At 36.9% G+C, this 17,375-nt stretch overlaps 1 protein-coding gene across 10 annotated transcripts in view; it reads right to left on the bottom strand.

Moving 5' to 3' along the window:
- Positions 1–17,375, bottom strand: part of Wwp1 (WW domain containing E3 ubiquitin protein ligase 1) — a 121,426-nt gene that overhangs the window by 56,522 nt on the left and 47,529 nt on the right. For 8 of the 10 annotated variants that reach the window (XR_009058419.1, XM_057790766.1, XM_057790772.1 and 5 more), the window contains 8 exons: positions 10,218–10,545; positions 5,518–5,613; positions 3,824–3,998; positions 2,429–2,483; positions 2,256–2,340; positions 2,013–2,141; positions 1,023–1,098; positions 853–924 (listed from right to left, as the gene is read on the bottom strand). Coding sequence is in view for 9 of the 10 variants with exons in the window: in XM_057790766.1 (XP_057646749.1) it covers positions 853–924; positions 1,023–1,098; positions 2,013–2,141; positions 2,256–2,340; positions 2,429–2,483; positions 3,824–3,998; positions 5,518–5,613; positions 10,218–10,545 (1,016 nt within the window). In the remaining variant the exon portion in view is untranslated. The remainder of the gene's footprint in view (positions 1–852; positions 925–1,022; positions 1,099–2,012; positions 2,142–2,255; positions 2,341–2,428; positions 2,484–3,823; positions 3,999–5,517; positions 5,614–10,217; positions 10,546–17,375) is intronic. The other 2 variants (XM_057790769.1, XM_057790775.1) reach the window with 1 other exon arrangement.

The following is a 17,375-nucleotide window of genomic DNA, read 5'->3' as shown; positions in this document are numbered from 1 at the left end:
CACAATGTAACCTAGAGGACGAATGAACGTAAGAGTCACTAATGGGATATTTAAGTGCACTAACAGTATCCACCAATTTCATTTGTTAGCATTTTCACAAGTTTTACAAATGTCAAAACAGATTTGCCCCAAATGCTGTTCAAACTTTATTTCAGTAGGAATACATCTAAATTATTTTATTTTATAGGTTGTTTTTTGTTTGTTTGTTTGTTTTTCAGGACGGGGCTTCACTGTAGCTTTGGAGCCTGTCGTGGAACTAGCTCTCGTAAATAAAGCTGGCTTTGAACTCACAGAGATCCACCTGCCTCTGCCTTCCCAAGTGCTGGGATTAAAGGCAGGTGCTGCCGTTACCGTCACCAACAAGTTGGTTGGTTTTGAAGACAGATTCTCACTATGTTACTTGTATGACCAGGAATTCATAGAGATCTACCTGTCTCTACCTCTAGGATGCTGAGATTAAAGGCGTGTGATACCACACCCAGCTACACCTAAATTCTTGGCTGTCTCTCAGTTTCCCACCTCATCTATAGAATGGAGATGATGCTAGGAGTTCTCTCACAGAGATGCTGTGAGAAGGAAAGAAAAGCAATTAAAAATTCTCAGTAATTGGCAAACAGTCATTACTTATTAAATGGTGAAGCTTAATTTTATTTTATGTATCTGAATGCTTTGCTTCCTTGTATGCCTCTAGCCCACATAATAAAGTTTAATATAATTACTAATTTAGTCACTCAAGGAGTGGGACCTACTATAAATGTTTCAAGACTCAAAAGCTTTTAACTCCCTTTAGAAGCCCAGAAGAAAATAAGACAAGAAGCACTGTTTCATTTTGGTAGTGAAAATGAACCTTACCTGTTGGAAGGAATCTTCAAATAAAGTCTGACGGGACACATTGATCTTTACGTGACTAGGCAGTGCATTAGACTAAAAACAAAAATACCATATCATGTAAGCCAAACATATGTATTATATAATTATCAGACTAAATGATTATAAATGAGATTTATTTACCACTGTAGTACCTGGCACAAGTAACGGAAATGAGCAAGCTTCCACCTAAAGCTGCGTTCATAAGCAATCTGTGGACCACCTTTAGCTCTGAAGAGAAGCATAACAAATAAAACTGTAACATTAAGTATGAAACAGTGTGCACTAGATCATAATATGACTAAGGAAAATTATTTACTTGCAATAAAAATAGGTGCATTCATTAGGACAATGGAGCCTTGAGTCATGAAGGTTGTCACATTAGTAGAACACATGCACACAGAGAGACTGCAAGTAGAGGCAGGTCCTAAATCTATTATGGATACTTAGAAAAAAACCTTTGTTTTTTTACTATTTTATTTGTGAAAAAAACAACAAGCAGAATCCTGATCATTCTTAACACTGAGGAAGTCAGGGATTCTAGATAAGGGGAACATGAGGAAAAAAACCCTGTACCTTATCCTAAATCTGATCTGAATAAAAACAAAGCAAAGCAAAATTAAATTCTTAGAGCAAGTTACATGCTGACCATGTGACTCTGCCGGACAATGAGAAAAGTAGCAGATACACGATTCAGCGCAGAAGAGATTCAGGAGGCCTGCTTCTCCTTCCTAGAGAATCTTAACACAAAGTACAGGGTACTTTCATGGTAGAATGAACATAAAATACCATCTTCAGCTGTCATCAAGGGTGTTCATTCATCCAAGAAAGTTTACCAAGCACTTCACAGGGACCTGGCATCCTTTGCTAATAACATGGGGAAAATAGCTGTTTGTGTAACACATGTACCAATGAAGGAAATACGTAAGAATGAAAAAGCAAACTATACATTGTACGTTTTAATTAAGAAATGGCATACCACAAATACATTCTGGAATAATATAGAACAAAAACAGTTATAGCTGGACATTACCTGTGGATGTTTTCTTAATCAAAAATTGTTTGTTCCTAAATTTGGGGCTATTTAGAGACTAAATCTCCTGTTTTCACTAAGTGATATTTTTAAAGTTCAGGTTTCTACTCACACAGACGACTTCCCATTGCGAGGATCTTTGAATGTTGTTGTTCTTGTGTTATGATCCACAAAGTACCTAACACCTTCTCGAGTATACCTGATCTCCCAGCCTTCTGGCAGGGGCTCTTCATTTGGTAAGCTGTAAGATAAAACTCACAATCATAGGTGGGTATGTTTTGAGTACTTACAGCCCACTGATTCCATCCATCCATCTACCCATATGTGATAACTTAAGACTGTAGTATACACATACCCTTGAGTTCTTGGGTCTTCCCATTGGGTTGTTTTTGTATTATGATTCACAAAGTAAACTCTGTCTGTTGAATCCACTCTTTTTTCTAAAAACATAAAGTATGAATAACATTTAATAACAATTTGATACCTATATACTTTACACATATTTTTATAAACATCTTATCTGCTTACCCCAGCCTGGTGGTAAAGGTCCATATGGATCATTTTCTGCAGCTAACATTGAAGCCTAGTTGAAAAAGAGGTTGGAGACAGAAATAAGATAGCAGTTTTAGCCAGAAATATACTAATATATATAAGCAATTAATAGTTATACCTTAGAATTTTTAAAAATATTATAAAGGAATATGAATACAGTAATTTCAAGAAACAAAGTTCAAAAATATTATGAAGAGCAGTCATTAGCTGATTATTAGTAAATGAATTAGAAATAATGTACTAATATCAATATGTTAATTTCCTAGTCCTTTCTAAGGAGTAAGAGATGGGTGAACAGTATAGAGAGAATTATATATTTAAATAAGATATTATTTTTTCAAAAAGAGAAAATTATTATAATTATTCTGCAAAATAATTATTCAATGTTAATGTATACACATCTTGATGAATATTTGATAGTACTGCCACAAATAGTGCTAATTGTGCTAATTATCCATCTTTATCTTTCTTGATAATCAAACCACTAGTTCTGTTTTGTTTGAAGTAACAACGTGCCCAGAAGAAATAGTCCACTAAATCTGGATTAGCACAGCATAAAGTGCTCAATTCTGACCAGTGAGGCAGAAGCAAAAGACTTGCTAAGTACAAGAGTCTGCTACAGAAAAGTTCTCTTCCCCCTTTCAGTTTACCCTTCCCTTTCAAGATAGAGACTCTGGAAATCAGGTCAAGGGCAACAGTTCTTCATGCTCAAAAAAGAAAACCAAATGCATGGCAATAGAAAGTGCAGGAAAGATGCATGGCAATAGCTGGTGCAGGTAAGATGAGTGACTAGAGGTGCAGGTAAAATGGGTGCAACAGATGGTGTCTGTAAGGTGCATGACACTAGACAACGCAGACAGAAAGCATGATAATAGATGGTACAGGCAAGATCCATGATAATAGATGATGCCCTAAAAGGCTAAACTCAGCTCTTGATGAGGGCACTGAAAACCAGAGAATGCGTCTTTCTTATCGCAGTCCTGGTATTCTATTGAGGTAACTTAAAATGCATCCGTTTAAGAGAATTCTGCTATTTAACAGAAAGTATTTTGACACATAACCAATACCTAATTTTTTCCCGTTTCTAAATTTTCATGCACACAAAGTCCTACAAAGAAACAAAACAAACCTCATAGTAAAAACTTCCTTATTTACTATACACAGGATGAGTACCCTAAACCAAAATCTAAAATACTCCAAAGCCAGAAAATATTCAAGAATGCTTATTCATTTATACCTTTTAGAAATAATATTAAAGATTAACCAAAAATAAAGTGAAGCAAACAAACCATTGGAATGTAGTTTAGATATTTTAGAAAGCCACCAATGTAAGGGAAAGATAACATTAACACATTGTAATTTGCTAATTACCGAATAGAGGTATCGTTGGTTGAATTGTTGCATAGCTCCCTGCAATTGATTCCGCTGAGATTGCCACTGTTCAAAATTTCGAACAGATTCCATGGTAGGCCGCTGCCAGGTTGTTGTTCTGGTGTTATGATCCACATAATAAACTCTTCCACGATCATCAACTCTTCTTTCCCAACTACCACAAATAAGCAATACAAATGAAGCAATAAGTAACCACCTAGTAAGTTAAAACATACGTATTTTTACTTTATTTATCCACTGGCATTGCTAGGGAAGAAGCTCAAGCAATGTGAGGCAAATTCTCTACCTGTTGAGTCACATCCCAGTCTTGGTCTTTTGAGACATGGAGAGGCTATGTAGACCACACTGGTCTTAACTCAGGGTACCAGTGGACCTTCAACTCTTGTGCCTCTCTCTCCCAAGTGCTAGGATGACAGGAATAAGCCATAATATCTAGCTATATTTATTCTTCAAAAGAGGATATGAATCTGTGAAGAACTTATCATTGCTAAATTCCTGTTCTATCACAGACTTACTCCTCATTTCTTCTTGAGAAATAGTTTTCAGGCAGTTGTCAGAAAGAACTTACACATCTTCTCAGTTTCATTTCTCAAAGTCCCTCAGAGATCTCCTATGAGAGCTCAACCAGTGAGGTGCTGGTCCCATGTGTGCCTTATATGTCAATTCTGCCCTGCCATTCTTTTAACTCCAGAAGAGCAGAGGCCCTGTTCTGTATCTTTTACCAACTAGAATTTCACTCAGATTCCAAGGTTCTATTTATTATTTGTATTTCCCCAAACCTGGGATCTATTAAGTCAGTTTTTGTTACTAATTTTGTACTATGACTAAGTATCCCTTCAGGATCCAATTTGGAATTCTCCCAAACTTACTATTATAAATATAATGGGATCCATTGACACAGAGAAACCCAATCTCAAAACGTCCCCTAAATATATATATATATATATGCATACATATATAAATACATATATGTGAGTCAGACAAAAAATATGTGACCCTCAGACATACATAATGATGTGCATTATTATATTTCATGAGATTTAATAATGTAAGAGATATTATATTGGTTCCAAAATTAACATCTATAAGCTCATTTACATGTAAGCTTATATTAAATCATATGAAAAACATAAAGTTTAAATAATCAAAAATATACTAAAGTTTCTGCTAGTACCCTATTTCAAGGTCAAACTGATCTTCCTGTGCTTTTTAAAATAACTCTACACACTGCATTGGACAGATAGTTGAATTATACTATTGAATTCCCTTCAAACACTATCCCTATACTTAGAATATATTTCCTTCAGTCTTTGACACCTGAGTGCCTACTTTCAATGGTCAAAAGATTTCATTGTTGTGAATTTTTTTTTATGAAAAAAGAACTCAGCACTTGTTCCTATGGAATTAAGTAAGAACTTATCAGTGGAAAACACAGATGTGGTGTTTCAATATAGTACATCCAAAGGCTCATTTTAAATATATAGGATCACTGTGTTATAGCCATTCATTCAATTCATCCATTGAGAACCATAACATAAAGTCTATTTCACTAAAACTACTGTCCAAAATTATAGACTATCTTTAAATTTGTATTTATGAATATTATACCAAATAAATTTAAAACTTACATACAATAAAAACATAACTAAAGAGACATAAGGATAACACATTACCCTGGAGGCAAAGGCTGTGGTCTCTCCCATGTGGTAGTTCTAGTATTATGATCCACATAATAGGTTCTACCATGAGGATCTTTTCTCTGTTCCCACCTATAATAAAAGTACAAAAATAGTTGAACTGATACTTTTGTCATATGATAGGGCATCTCTTGGGTATATTCCCAAGAGTGGTATTACTGGATCTTGGGGTAGGTTGATCCCAAATTTCCTGAGAAATCACCACACTGATTTCCAAAGTGGTTGCACAAGTTTGCATTCCCACCAGCAATGGATGATTGTGCCCCTTACTCCACAACCTCTCCAGCAAAGGCTATCATTGGTGTTTTTGATTTTAGCCATTCTGACAGGTGTAAGATGGTATCTCAAATTTGTTTTAATTTGCATTTCCCTTATCGCTAAGGAGGTTGAGCATGACCTTAAGTGTCTTTTGGCCATTTGAATTTCTTCTGTTGAGAATTCTCTGTTCAGTTCAGTGCCCCATTTTTTAATTGGGTTAATTAGCATTTTAGGTTTCAATCCTAATACATGAACTGGCTTTGTGGGAGCTTAGCCTGTTTGGATGCTCACCTTCCTGGACCTAGACAAAAGTGGGAGGACCTTGGTCTTCCCACAGGGCAGGGAATTTGGACTGCTCTTCAGTATCGAGAGGGAGGGAGAATGGAGTGGGGGAAGGAGAAGAGGAGTGGGGATAGGGGGAGGGGAGTGCGGGGAGGGGGCAATATGTGGGAGGAGGGGGAGGGAAATGGGAAACGGGGAGGAGGTGGAAATTTTAATTAAAAAAGAATAAAAAATAAATAAAGAAAGAAAGAAAAATAACATGGAAAGGCGAGATATATGAAAAGTATTTTTGTCATCTTAAGAGATTCATTTCTACATGGAACATTGAATAAAGTGGAATATTGCTCTACAATTGTAGAACAATTTTACTGCTGAAATAAAATATAATCAAATTTGAAAAAAAAAGTACAAAAATAGAAGCAAGAAACAAAAGATTAGGAAATACGAAAATGTTCTAGAATCAGGAACAATACAAACAGGCTTTACTTCACAAGTCCCACACATTCATAACATATAAACACACACACACACACACACAGAACCTATAAAGGCATATCTATCTATCTATCTATCTATCTATCTATCTATCTATCTATCTATCTATCTATCTCCAAAACAGGGTTCCTCAGACTCACAGAGATCTCTGGCCTGCCTCTGCCTCCCAAGTGCTGGGATTGAAGGCATGCACCACCACTACCAGCCATATAAAGGTATTTTGAGCTCTTAATTATTGCTTCTTCATAACAGAACTAGAAAATAAATAACTGTAGTTAAGAAAGAAAGCATAGAATACTTAAATTTTTGATTTTACACTCCTCCAAACTAACAGAAAAGAAATATAATCAAGGGTAAAAGAATCTCAGCATTCCTAGACCTGGATGGAGGGGGGAGGACCTTGGACTTTCCACAGGGCAGGGAACCCTGACTGCTCTTCGGACTGGAGAGGGAGGGGGAGAGGAGTGGGAGGAGGGGGAGGGAAATGGAAGGCTGGGAGGAGGCGGAATTTTTTTTTTAATAAAAAAAAAAAGAAAAGAATCTCAGCAAAGAGCAAGTCCAAGGTACTAAATGCCAGTAAGTAATATACATTATCTTTGATTTTAAAATTATACATCTAGAAGGTTTTTAAGACATGTGGTGGTACTGTCCCTGACAATTCTGTCATCTCTGTGCACACAGACTTACTGTGCATATATCTATTCCACTCTTTATCTCAATAGTCCTTTGAATGAACATCACAAACTTATCATTTCCTAAAAGCCTTTCAATCTATTTCCCCACTTTGATTTTCTTTTCTTGGTTCCCCATTTCTTCTTCCCTGCTATTTTTCTCAATATGATATATAGAAGAGGGGAAAAAAAAAGTTTTAAAAATAAAAACATCACCCGAATGGCTAGCTTTCATAATGTTGCAAAGTGCCATGCAAACTGCTTACTGAGAACAGACAACAGTCTTACCAGCACTGGACCTGCATGGTAATACCACATGCCAGGCAAAATGTGCCTGTTGGACAGAGAGTGGCTAGACTACTTATGGAGGAATTAACTATGCTCTGGACTCGACTTCAGGCTCACTCTATTGAAGAGAACTCATGCCTGGTATTGTAAAGCTGGTCAAAACCCATTGGTAGGACGTCAGAGGCACTAGCAGAGACTCCACTGATGCTCTTTGTGATAGCATCATGTTGTCTATTTGCCTACTAAATATTTATTTTTACATACCACAAACTTGTGCTGTTCTAAACTTTGGTCAGAGAAGCTTCTTAATACAGAGAGTAGTGGTTACAAAAAGCCTTATAACTGTCAAAGTGCTAATAAGTGACCGTGGCTTCTAGCTATAGAAGGACATCTCTATCAGTCCCCAGTTCCCCTGTTAAGGCTCAGGGAACATTATGGAAGAGGGCAGAGACAGAACACAAACCCAGAGAATGGGGAGGAGTGCTGTGAAAGGTTGTCCTCTGTACATGTCATAGCTGTTGCCATCAGAGAAATACAAATCAAAACAACTCTGAAATACCATCTTATACCTATCAGAATGCCTAAGACAAAAACCATTAATGACAACTTACGCTGGAGAGGATGTGAAGTAAGAGGAATACTCCTCCAGTGCTGGTGGGAGTGCAAACTTGTACATCTACTTCGGAAACCAGTATGGCAGTTTCTCAGAAATATGAGAGTCAATCTACCTCAAGATCCAGAAATACCACTCTTGGGCATATACCCAAAGGATGCATGCTCATACCACAAGGATATTTGCTCAACTATGTTCATAAACAGCCTAGATGCCCCTCAACCCAAGAATGAATAAAAAAAAATGTGGTACATTTACACAATGGAGTACTACTCAGCAGTAAAAAACTGTGACATCTTGAAATTTGTAGGCCAAAGATGGAACTAGAAAAAACATCCTAAGTAAGGTAAGACCCAGAAAGACAGTATGTACTCAAACACAAGCGGATATTAGAAATAAAGCAAAGGATAACCAGCCTACAGTCCTCAACCCCAGAGAAGTCAGGAATCAAAGAGAACCCTAAGAGAGAGACAAATGGATCCCCCTGGGAAAGAGAATAGACAAGATCTCCAGAGTAAATTGGGAGTGTGGGGGAGAGGGTGGAAGGAGAGTGAGGAAGGAAGAAGGGGAGAGGGGAAGAGAACATGATGGATTGGAAAGGTTGAGTTAAGGACAGAGGGGGAGAGCAAGGAAAGAGATATATTGATTGAGGGAGCCATTATAGGGTTAGTAAGAAACCTGGCACTGGGGAAATTCCCTGGAATCCACAGGATGGCCCCAGCTAAGAATCTACACAATAATGGAGATAGTGCCTTTTAACTGCCCTTTGCCTGTAAGCAGATTGATGACTACCTTAATTGTGACCATAGAACCTTCACCTAGTAACTGATGGAAGCAGTTGCAGAAGTCCATAGCTAAGCACTGGGCTGAGCTCCCAAAGTCCAGCTGACGAGAGGGAGGAGTGATAACATGAGCAAAGAGGTCAAGACCCTGATGGCAATATCCACAGAGACAGCTGATCCAAGCTAGTAGGAGCTTACTGATTCTGGACTGTAAGCTTGAGAAGCTGCATAAGATCAAACTATGCCCTCTCAATGTGGGTGACAGCTATGTGGCTTGGGCAGTTTGTGGGGCCACTGGCCATGAAACCAGTATTTTTATCCCTAGTGCACGAACTGGTTTTTTGGAGCCCATTCCCTATGGAGGGATACCTTGCTCAGGCTAGAAACAAGGCCTTAGTCCTGCCTCAAGTGATGTGACAGACTTTGTTGGCTCCTCATCCTCTCTGAGGAAGGGATGGGAAGTGGGGTGGGGAGAAGTAAATGGGTGCAAGAGAAGGGAACAGAGGGGGAACTGGGATTGGTATGTAAAATAAAAAAGATTGTTCTAAAAAATAAAATAAATTAAAAAATCATTAAGGATTAAATAATCACACTTAAAGGAGATTAGGAAACTTAAAGGCATTAGGAAAAACTAAGATTAGAAAAATCCAGGCTTGTAATAGAGCCCTTTGGAGACTATCATCAGTTATTCAGTGTATTGGAAATGGATGACTAGTTGTTATCAAGGATGCTAGATCACACAGAAAGCTAGAGAACTGGAGTTATAACAAGTATGTCATGGTCACTACTAAACAAAGTGAAAATAAAATCAAAAGGTCTTGCAGATTCACATCAGGTCTGTATGCTCATTTCTTACCACACATATTTTGATGAGATAAGTGATTGTTCTTAACTCCAACAGATAAGTTTCACTGGAGCAAATATATAGCATGAATGTTCCAATTATATTTAATTTTTAAAAAGATTTATTTTTATTATTTTTAATAATGGGTATGTGTATGTGTCAGTCTGTGAGTGTGGGGTATGTATGCACGTGAGTGCAGGCGCCCACAGAGGTCACAGGCATAGTATCTTAGAGCTGAATTGTGAACATCGTGACATGGATATTGGAAACTGAACTTGAGCTCTCTGCAAGTATGTACTTTTAACTGCTGAGCTATCTCTCCAGCCCCGAAGAGTTGTTTTTTTAAACAAAAGGAACATTTCATATACATATTCAGTAGTCATATTTCATCAGAAATTTTTACTTAAATGGAAGCAAACATTAAAAACCTTTTCTTGACATACCCTGATGGCAAAGATTCATTATTCGCATTTCTAGACCGTGGCCTCAGAGGTTCCGCAAACCCTTCTGGCTGCCTTAATTTGTCAAAAACAGAATCATTTCTGGAATCAGAATCAGGGTCTATGAGGCTCTGAGCTTCTGGTCCCGTTTCGGCACTGGTAGAGGGAATACATTCACTGTGTTCTGAGGATGCCGGGGGTCCTTGGACAGGAGGCTCCTGAATGGTGATGCTAGTGCAATGGGAAGTCGAGGTGGTTTCTTCAGACGGTAATGGAGTACCCATGGTGGAAGTATTATCAGCTAAGACAGATGAAGATGATTCTCCATTAACTACAAGGGGAAAATAACAAAATGACCTATGATCAAATTACCTAGTCAATTTACTACACTTCCTCAATGCCTATTCAAACTGAGCCATGTACCAGATACTGAAGAACATAAAATAATAAGAGATGTTTTGGAATCAATTTTTAAGAATAAACTAAGTAAGTAAAAAAAAACATTAGGGATTTTAAGAATAAATTGGTAAATGATAAAATTAAGTGTATAGACAAATAACTTTAAATTCAAGCAACACACCAACATTAAGAAAATAAGTGTTTTCCCTCCAAATTATAAACTATAAATCTCCTATCTTATATGTAAGTGGCAGCTAGTCTGAAAACAAAGCTAAACAAAAACTCATTTGTCCAATTAGAAACACATGTCTGCATTAGTTCTTAAGACAGTACTATAGAGGACTATAAAAAATCCAACAGTGTATTCTTAACTTTTTTTTTTAACTTTTTGAGATGTCTCAATGAGTTTCCCAGGTTGGTCTTGAACTTGAAATCCTCCTGCCTCATCTACTTGAGCAGGTGGACCATCAAGCCCAGTTTCCATTCTACACTTACTTAAGAAACAACCCACTGCTGAAATTTACTGACATCTTATTTTTTTTTTAATTTTATTTCAAGTATAACATCCATTTAGACTACATGTACACATAAAATTGAGTCAAACTCGCAAGTGAGAAAATTCAAGATGGTGGATTAGAGTCAATAAGCATCTGCTTGCCTTCTGCTGCAGCGAATCAAAACACTGAAAACACTGAAGTACAACAGAGGACAGACAGACACATGTAAACTGGAAGTGTGCCAGACGGCAGTCTGAACATAGTCGTGAGATCTGCAAGGCAGGTGGATGCAGAAGAGTTCTCTGCACTTCCTAGCATGTATCTGTCATGCTGCAGAAGGGAGATTTGTATTGACAAGGTAGCATGTGAGCTTGCTACTTATCAAACAAGTCTCTGCATTTTCTCGTCTCCTAGAAACTTGAAGGAAACATCGCAGTACTGCTTCAGTGAATGTCTACCTTGAGACATTCAAGTACCCCTGTAGTGTCCCTGAAACAATCATGAACTTCATTCATGAAGTGGGAAATTGATCCAAGATTATGTAGGGGAACTAGGACATGAACATGGTTTACAGAATTGTCAGACTCATGGGTGGTATACTGCATGGGACCTATCATACCACCCCCAAACAGTTGTCCTATCCTCCAAGTGGATTCACAAATGGTCCTGGAACTCCAAACGCACTACGGTGTCTAGCATCAGCCGAGTTCCAGGATTTCTCCACTGTGAATTTCTGTTCAGTGGTTTTGCATCTGGCACTCGCACCTACTGGCTAGTAGAGCCGCTGAGACCAAGATCAGTGGCTTTGGTCTAAAACTACTGCATCTGCTACCTGGGGAGCAACACAAAAAAAGGCTGCAGTGAATGGCACTCAGCTTTTGCTTTTTAACAGGGGCATCAATATGTTTGAGAGACATTTATAGAGAACTGTCTAGAAATCTATATTTTAAAAATATTATCCAATGACTTTATAATCAGGAAAGTTAAAAAAATGACAATGTTGATAAAGAAAAACAAAATTATATAAGTAAAATCAGAAATACACAGAACTTTATTGAAATGAGTGTGAAATATATTAGGCAAATGAATGAAACTTAAAATGTTTAATCAGAGTCAAAATGAAAAGGTAATGGGTAAAATGTTTCCCTCATACATAAGGGATGGACAGGGTTTGAAAAAATTCTTTTAAGCTTTATAGATAATTTTTGCATTATTTAAAATGTTATATTCTATTAGAAAAAAAAAACCTTTTCAACCCATATCAAACAATGTCCCCAAAACCACAGGCCAACATGATACATAACCAAAAATAATTCAATATTAGCAAATTATGTTAGGAAATGTATCATGGTAACTGAGCAAAGGATAAAAGAAAGATTATTTTCAATACTAGCTAAAGCGTATTCAATAAAATACTAATGAACAAAGTAAAGATGATCAAAATCATTCTATTCCAAAAAATATTGCTGATTATATTTGACAATGTATTAAGGCTGAAAAAAATTTTAAAAAAACACTGAAAAGGGTAAAACTCATATAAAGGAGAATATTTAGAACATACACAATAAACAATAAATAACCAGAAATTAGAACTAATAAATTAAATACAATATATTGGAAGAATGAAGAGCCTAAGTTCAGCATTAGAACCATATTCAAGGTCTGCTAGAAAAATAAAATAAAATAAAACAAAAAATACTGAACTGGTGTTTGTTGTTTTTGTTGTTGGTTTGTTTTTACTCCAGGCAGGCCTGGAAACTAATCCTCCAAAAGCACTTGGGATTACAGGCATGTGCCATCATGGTGTATAATAAAAGGCATTTATAAAAATAAAATGACTAGCCGGGCAGTGGTAGAGCACGCCTTTAATCCCAGCACTTGGGAGGCAGAGGCAGGCGGATCTCTGTGAGTTCGAGACCAGCCTGGACTACAAGAGCTAGTTCCAGGACAGGCTCCAAAACCACAGAGAAACCCTGTCTCGAAAAACCAAAAACAAACAAACAAACAAACAAAAAAACAAAAAAACAATAAAAGAAAAGAAAATGACTAAGAATAGATAAACAATCTTTGGGTGAGAAGGTGGGACAATATCTCTGCTTAAACAGAAAGGCTGGTTAGGATGAAGAACAACAGGAATTCTCATGCCTTGTGGGTGGAAATGCACAGCACAGTCAACTTGGAAACGACTGGACAGTTTTCCATCAAACTACCATACATTCTACTGATATCATTTGTTAACCAAAATGAGTTCAAAGTTTATGACCACACTAAACACCTGAACACAAATTTGGATAGAATCTACATTCCTAATTGCTTATAACTCAAGAGACCAAGCTGCTTCAACAGGTGATTTGATTAAATAAACAAATCACCATTTGTGATACCATAATAAAGAAAAAGAATAAAATTCACAGACACAGAAGAACCTGAGGTGTGCACATTCCTAAGTGAAAAGAGTCAATATGAGACGGTTGCATACTCGACAATTTAGCCACAAAATCTTCTGGAAATGACAAATTAGGGAGACAACACAAAGATCAGTGATTCTCCGGGACTGGGGAGGAGTGAGTAAAGTGCAGGGGATTTTGGAGCAGTCAAATATTTCTGTACAGTATTGGAATGGCACTATGCTTTCTAAAACCCACCTAACTAGTGTACCTCAAGAAATGAAATTTAATTAAATTATAATTTCCATCCACTGTTTCTATGTGATACTTCTTACAAAAAATATTGTTCCATGATCCCTCTTCTTCTTTATTAAATTACAGTTTGATTTTGCAAATTATGCATTTTGTCAAAAACAATTTATTCATAATGATTTTCTGGTTGTAACAAATGCAAAGATGTCACTGGGAAACTCTTAAATATAATAGGAGAGGCAAATATATGAGATCTCCATTACTGTTTGTTTAGCTAAGTTGTTCAGACCTTGAGTTTCTGGACTCAAGAAATCCTCCTACCTTGTCCTCATCCAAGTAGCTAGGTCTCCAGGCATGTGATACCCGCCCCCAGTTTGGTTTAACAGTCTAATCTCTTTTAGTCATTAAGATTTGGGGGTTACAATTCTTTCATATAAAGTAGAAAAAGGTAAAAATACTAGAGTATTTGAATTCCACTTGTTATGACTTTGTTATGGTCTAAAGTGTGTATATAGAACATTTTTTGAGTGAGAGAGAAATAATTAGGTCATTGAATCTGCTGCCCTTGGAAGGATCGAGGTAGCTGTCACACAACATCAAGTCAGTTCTTAAGAGAGTAAGCTGCTATATATGAAACATTAAGTCTTACTCCTAGTCATTCTCTGACTTCCTATCAGGTCATCTTTTTCTTTCCTACTTAAATATTCCAGCCACAAGGACATCCAACATAAGGTCCTCACCAGAGTTCCAAAGGAGATGAATGTGAACTTTCAGACTAGAAAGCAGTTAACTAAATCTCTCTCTTATCTCCCATCCCCCTGACAGAGTATCACTATGTAGTCCTGACTGATCTGGAATTTACTACATAGATAAGGCTGGCCTTAAACTTACAGGGGCAGCCTGCCTCTGCCTTCCGAGTCCTACAATTAAAATATCACTTTATTTGTAAGTTACACAGTCTTAGAGTATTTTGTTATCTTAACATAACTAGATCACAGGACCATGTTATTACTTTTCAAACAATGACATGAAAATTGGCTGTTTGCTTATGCAATTTCCTTACAGGTAAATCATTTTAGAGTGGCTACATCTACAAAGGAAAAGCCTGGGAGACTGCCCTGTAGGAACAGCACACCAGCACTGTACATAATAATAATGACAGTTAGATGAAACACACTGCGAAGCAATTAAGCAACTAACACACAACACACGTAGGCAGAACTGCTCACAGTGACAAACTCTGGTTGATTAGCACCAGTTTCCTGAATTACGGTAACTTACTATAACAAGCAGACTTGATATCAGTAGAAGCCAGTACACAGGATCTGCCCATACATTTCTATGCAGTTTTCTCAGTATTTATACTTCTTAATAAAAACTGAAAAAAATATAACATACCTATAGAATAGGTTTGTCTGATACTAAATCACATTTATCTATTATACATCTATTATGGTAATAATTATACATTAGAAAAAATAATCTTATACTAGAAATTAGAGAGAATTAAAGTAGAAAAGAATATAGTATTTTTATTACATACCACTTTCCAAGAACTATGGCAGACATCTTTGTTTTAATATATTATTTAACCTTTTCAACTAAGTTATAAGGCACTAAATTAAGAATATCAGTCACCTTTATACATAGAGATGCTAACTTTGAGGATATTTTTGTCACTTTTTAGCAGGTTAAGCTTTTCTTTTCAGGTTTATTCATTATCTCACCTCACTGTAATCTAAAATAAATATTTATGGCAACTAACCGTCTCAAAGGAATCTTCTTAATCAAGAGGGAGAAAGAGCCTTCATGTATAATACTACCTCTGGTGGGAAGTTATCGTTTCTCTGAACTCCTTAAGATTGGCCAACATCCATTATCTGAAACCCTTGGAGACAGATGTATTCCAGAATTCATAGTTTAGAATTTGGAACAGTAATATGGCATATGCATTATAAATCACACCAACACCTGAGCAGGTTAGAAACCAATCATGGCGGAAATAGATAACCTAGTGCCAGTCCAAATAAATTTACAAAACAAACACACACACACAATTTTTATTTTCTGGTTTTCCAAGAAAGGATTTCACTGGGCAGTTCTGGCTGTCCTGAAACTCACAGAGATCCATCCAACTGCCTCTGCCCCTGAAGGATTAAAGGTATGACCACCACTATCAAGAGATTGCAGAAACTTTGAATTACATGTATATTAGAATAACTTCCTGGAGAAAAGAAGTTTGCTGAGCTCACATTCAAGATCTTCAATAGTATACAACAGCATTGGCTGCATCTAGCAAAGACCTGGTGGTGAATGAGAGAGCATATGGGGCTCCACACTCAGTATCACAAATTCAGTAACAAAGTCTGGTTCAGAGTCCTGAATGGAAAAAAGGAATATTAGAAATGAAGTTTGATGCTAAAGTGCTTGCCTCCTATCTGTAAGTACCTGTGGCAATACCCAGCATCCATCTCCTCAAAAGCGGTTGGGGAATACTACTTGGTACCTACATCTTAAAGAAATAAGGAATGCTAATTTCTTAAAAAGCTATCTGAATTAATTCTATGAGTAAGAAATGAGCTATCAGACAAAGACATCAGCTAAGTGGTTGCGACCAACATAAAAAGTTTAAAAGCCCTCTAAACTAAAAGATATGAGGACAGCTACACTATTTTTAAGAAAATCTCAGCAGGTGAAAAGGTTGAGAAAATATTTTGGGAAGCCCATCTCAATATAAAAGATAAACATTAGCCTTTTGAGAAGCTCTATATAATTAAAAATGAACAAAAGGTAGTATATATAGTGGTATATTATTTGTGTTTTAATAAATACAGCTTTCCTGAAGATCAGAGGGCAAAGCAGTCATACTAGTCAGCCATACAGGCCAAAGAGTGGTGGCGCACACCTTTAATCACAGCACTAGGGAGGTGGAGACAGAAGCGATATGGCTGGACCGAGGGAGGAATATAAAGGGAAGAGACTCTCTCTAGTGGTTGTCTGCTTTGCTTTTCTGATCTTCAGGTTCAACCCGAATATCTGTTGTCCTTAGTGTCTGTGCTGCTGGGGTTATACATAGGAAGCGATCTCCAGTGCCCATATGTTGTAGGGTACTTCCCATTTTCTCTTCTATCAGGTTCAGTGTGTTCAGATTGATATTGAGGTCTTTGATCCATTTGGACTTGAGTTTTGTGCATGGTGATAGATATGGGTCTATTTTCATTCTTCTACAGGTTGACATCCAATTGTGCCAGCACCATTTGTTGAAGATGCTTTCTTTCTTCCATTGTATACTTTTAGCTCCTTTATCAAAAATCAGTTGTTCATAGGTTTGTGGGTTAAAATCCGGGTCTTCTATACGATTCCATTGGTCGACTTCTCTGTTTTTATGCCAGTACCACGCTGTTTTCATTACTGTAGCTCTGTAATAGAGTTTGAAGTCAGGGATGGTAATGCCTCCAGAAGTTCCTTTATTGTATAAGATTGTTTTGGCTATCCTGGGTTTTTTGTTTCTCCATATAAAGTTGATTATTGTCCTTTCAAGATCTGTGAAGAATTTTGATGGGATTTTAATGGGGATTGCATTGAATCTATAAATTGCCCTTGGTAGAATTGCCATTTTTACTATG

Source organism: Chionomys nivalis, chromosome 16 (genome assembly GCF_950005125.1).
Source record: "Chionomys nivalis chromosome 16, mChiNiv1.1, whole genome shotgun sequence".
In the NCBI taxonomy this organism is placed as follows: domain Eukaryota; kingdom Metazoa; phylum Chordata; class Mammalia; order Rodentia; family Cricetidae; genus Chionomys; species Chionomys nivalis.
The sequence above is the reverse complement of the archived record's forward strand: the minus strand, read 5'-3'. Positions and strand labels throughout refer to the sequence as shown.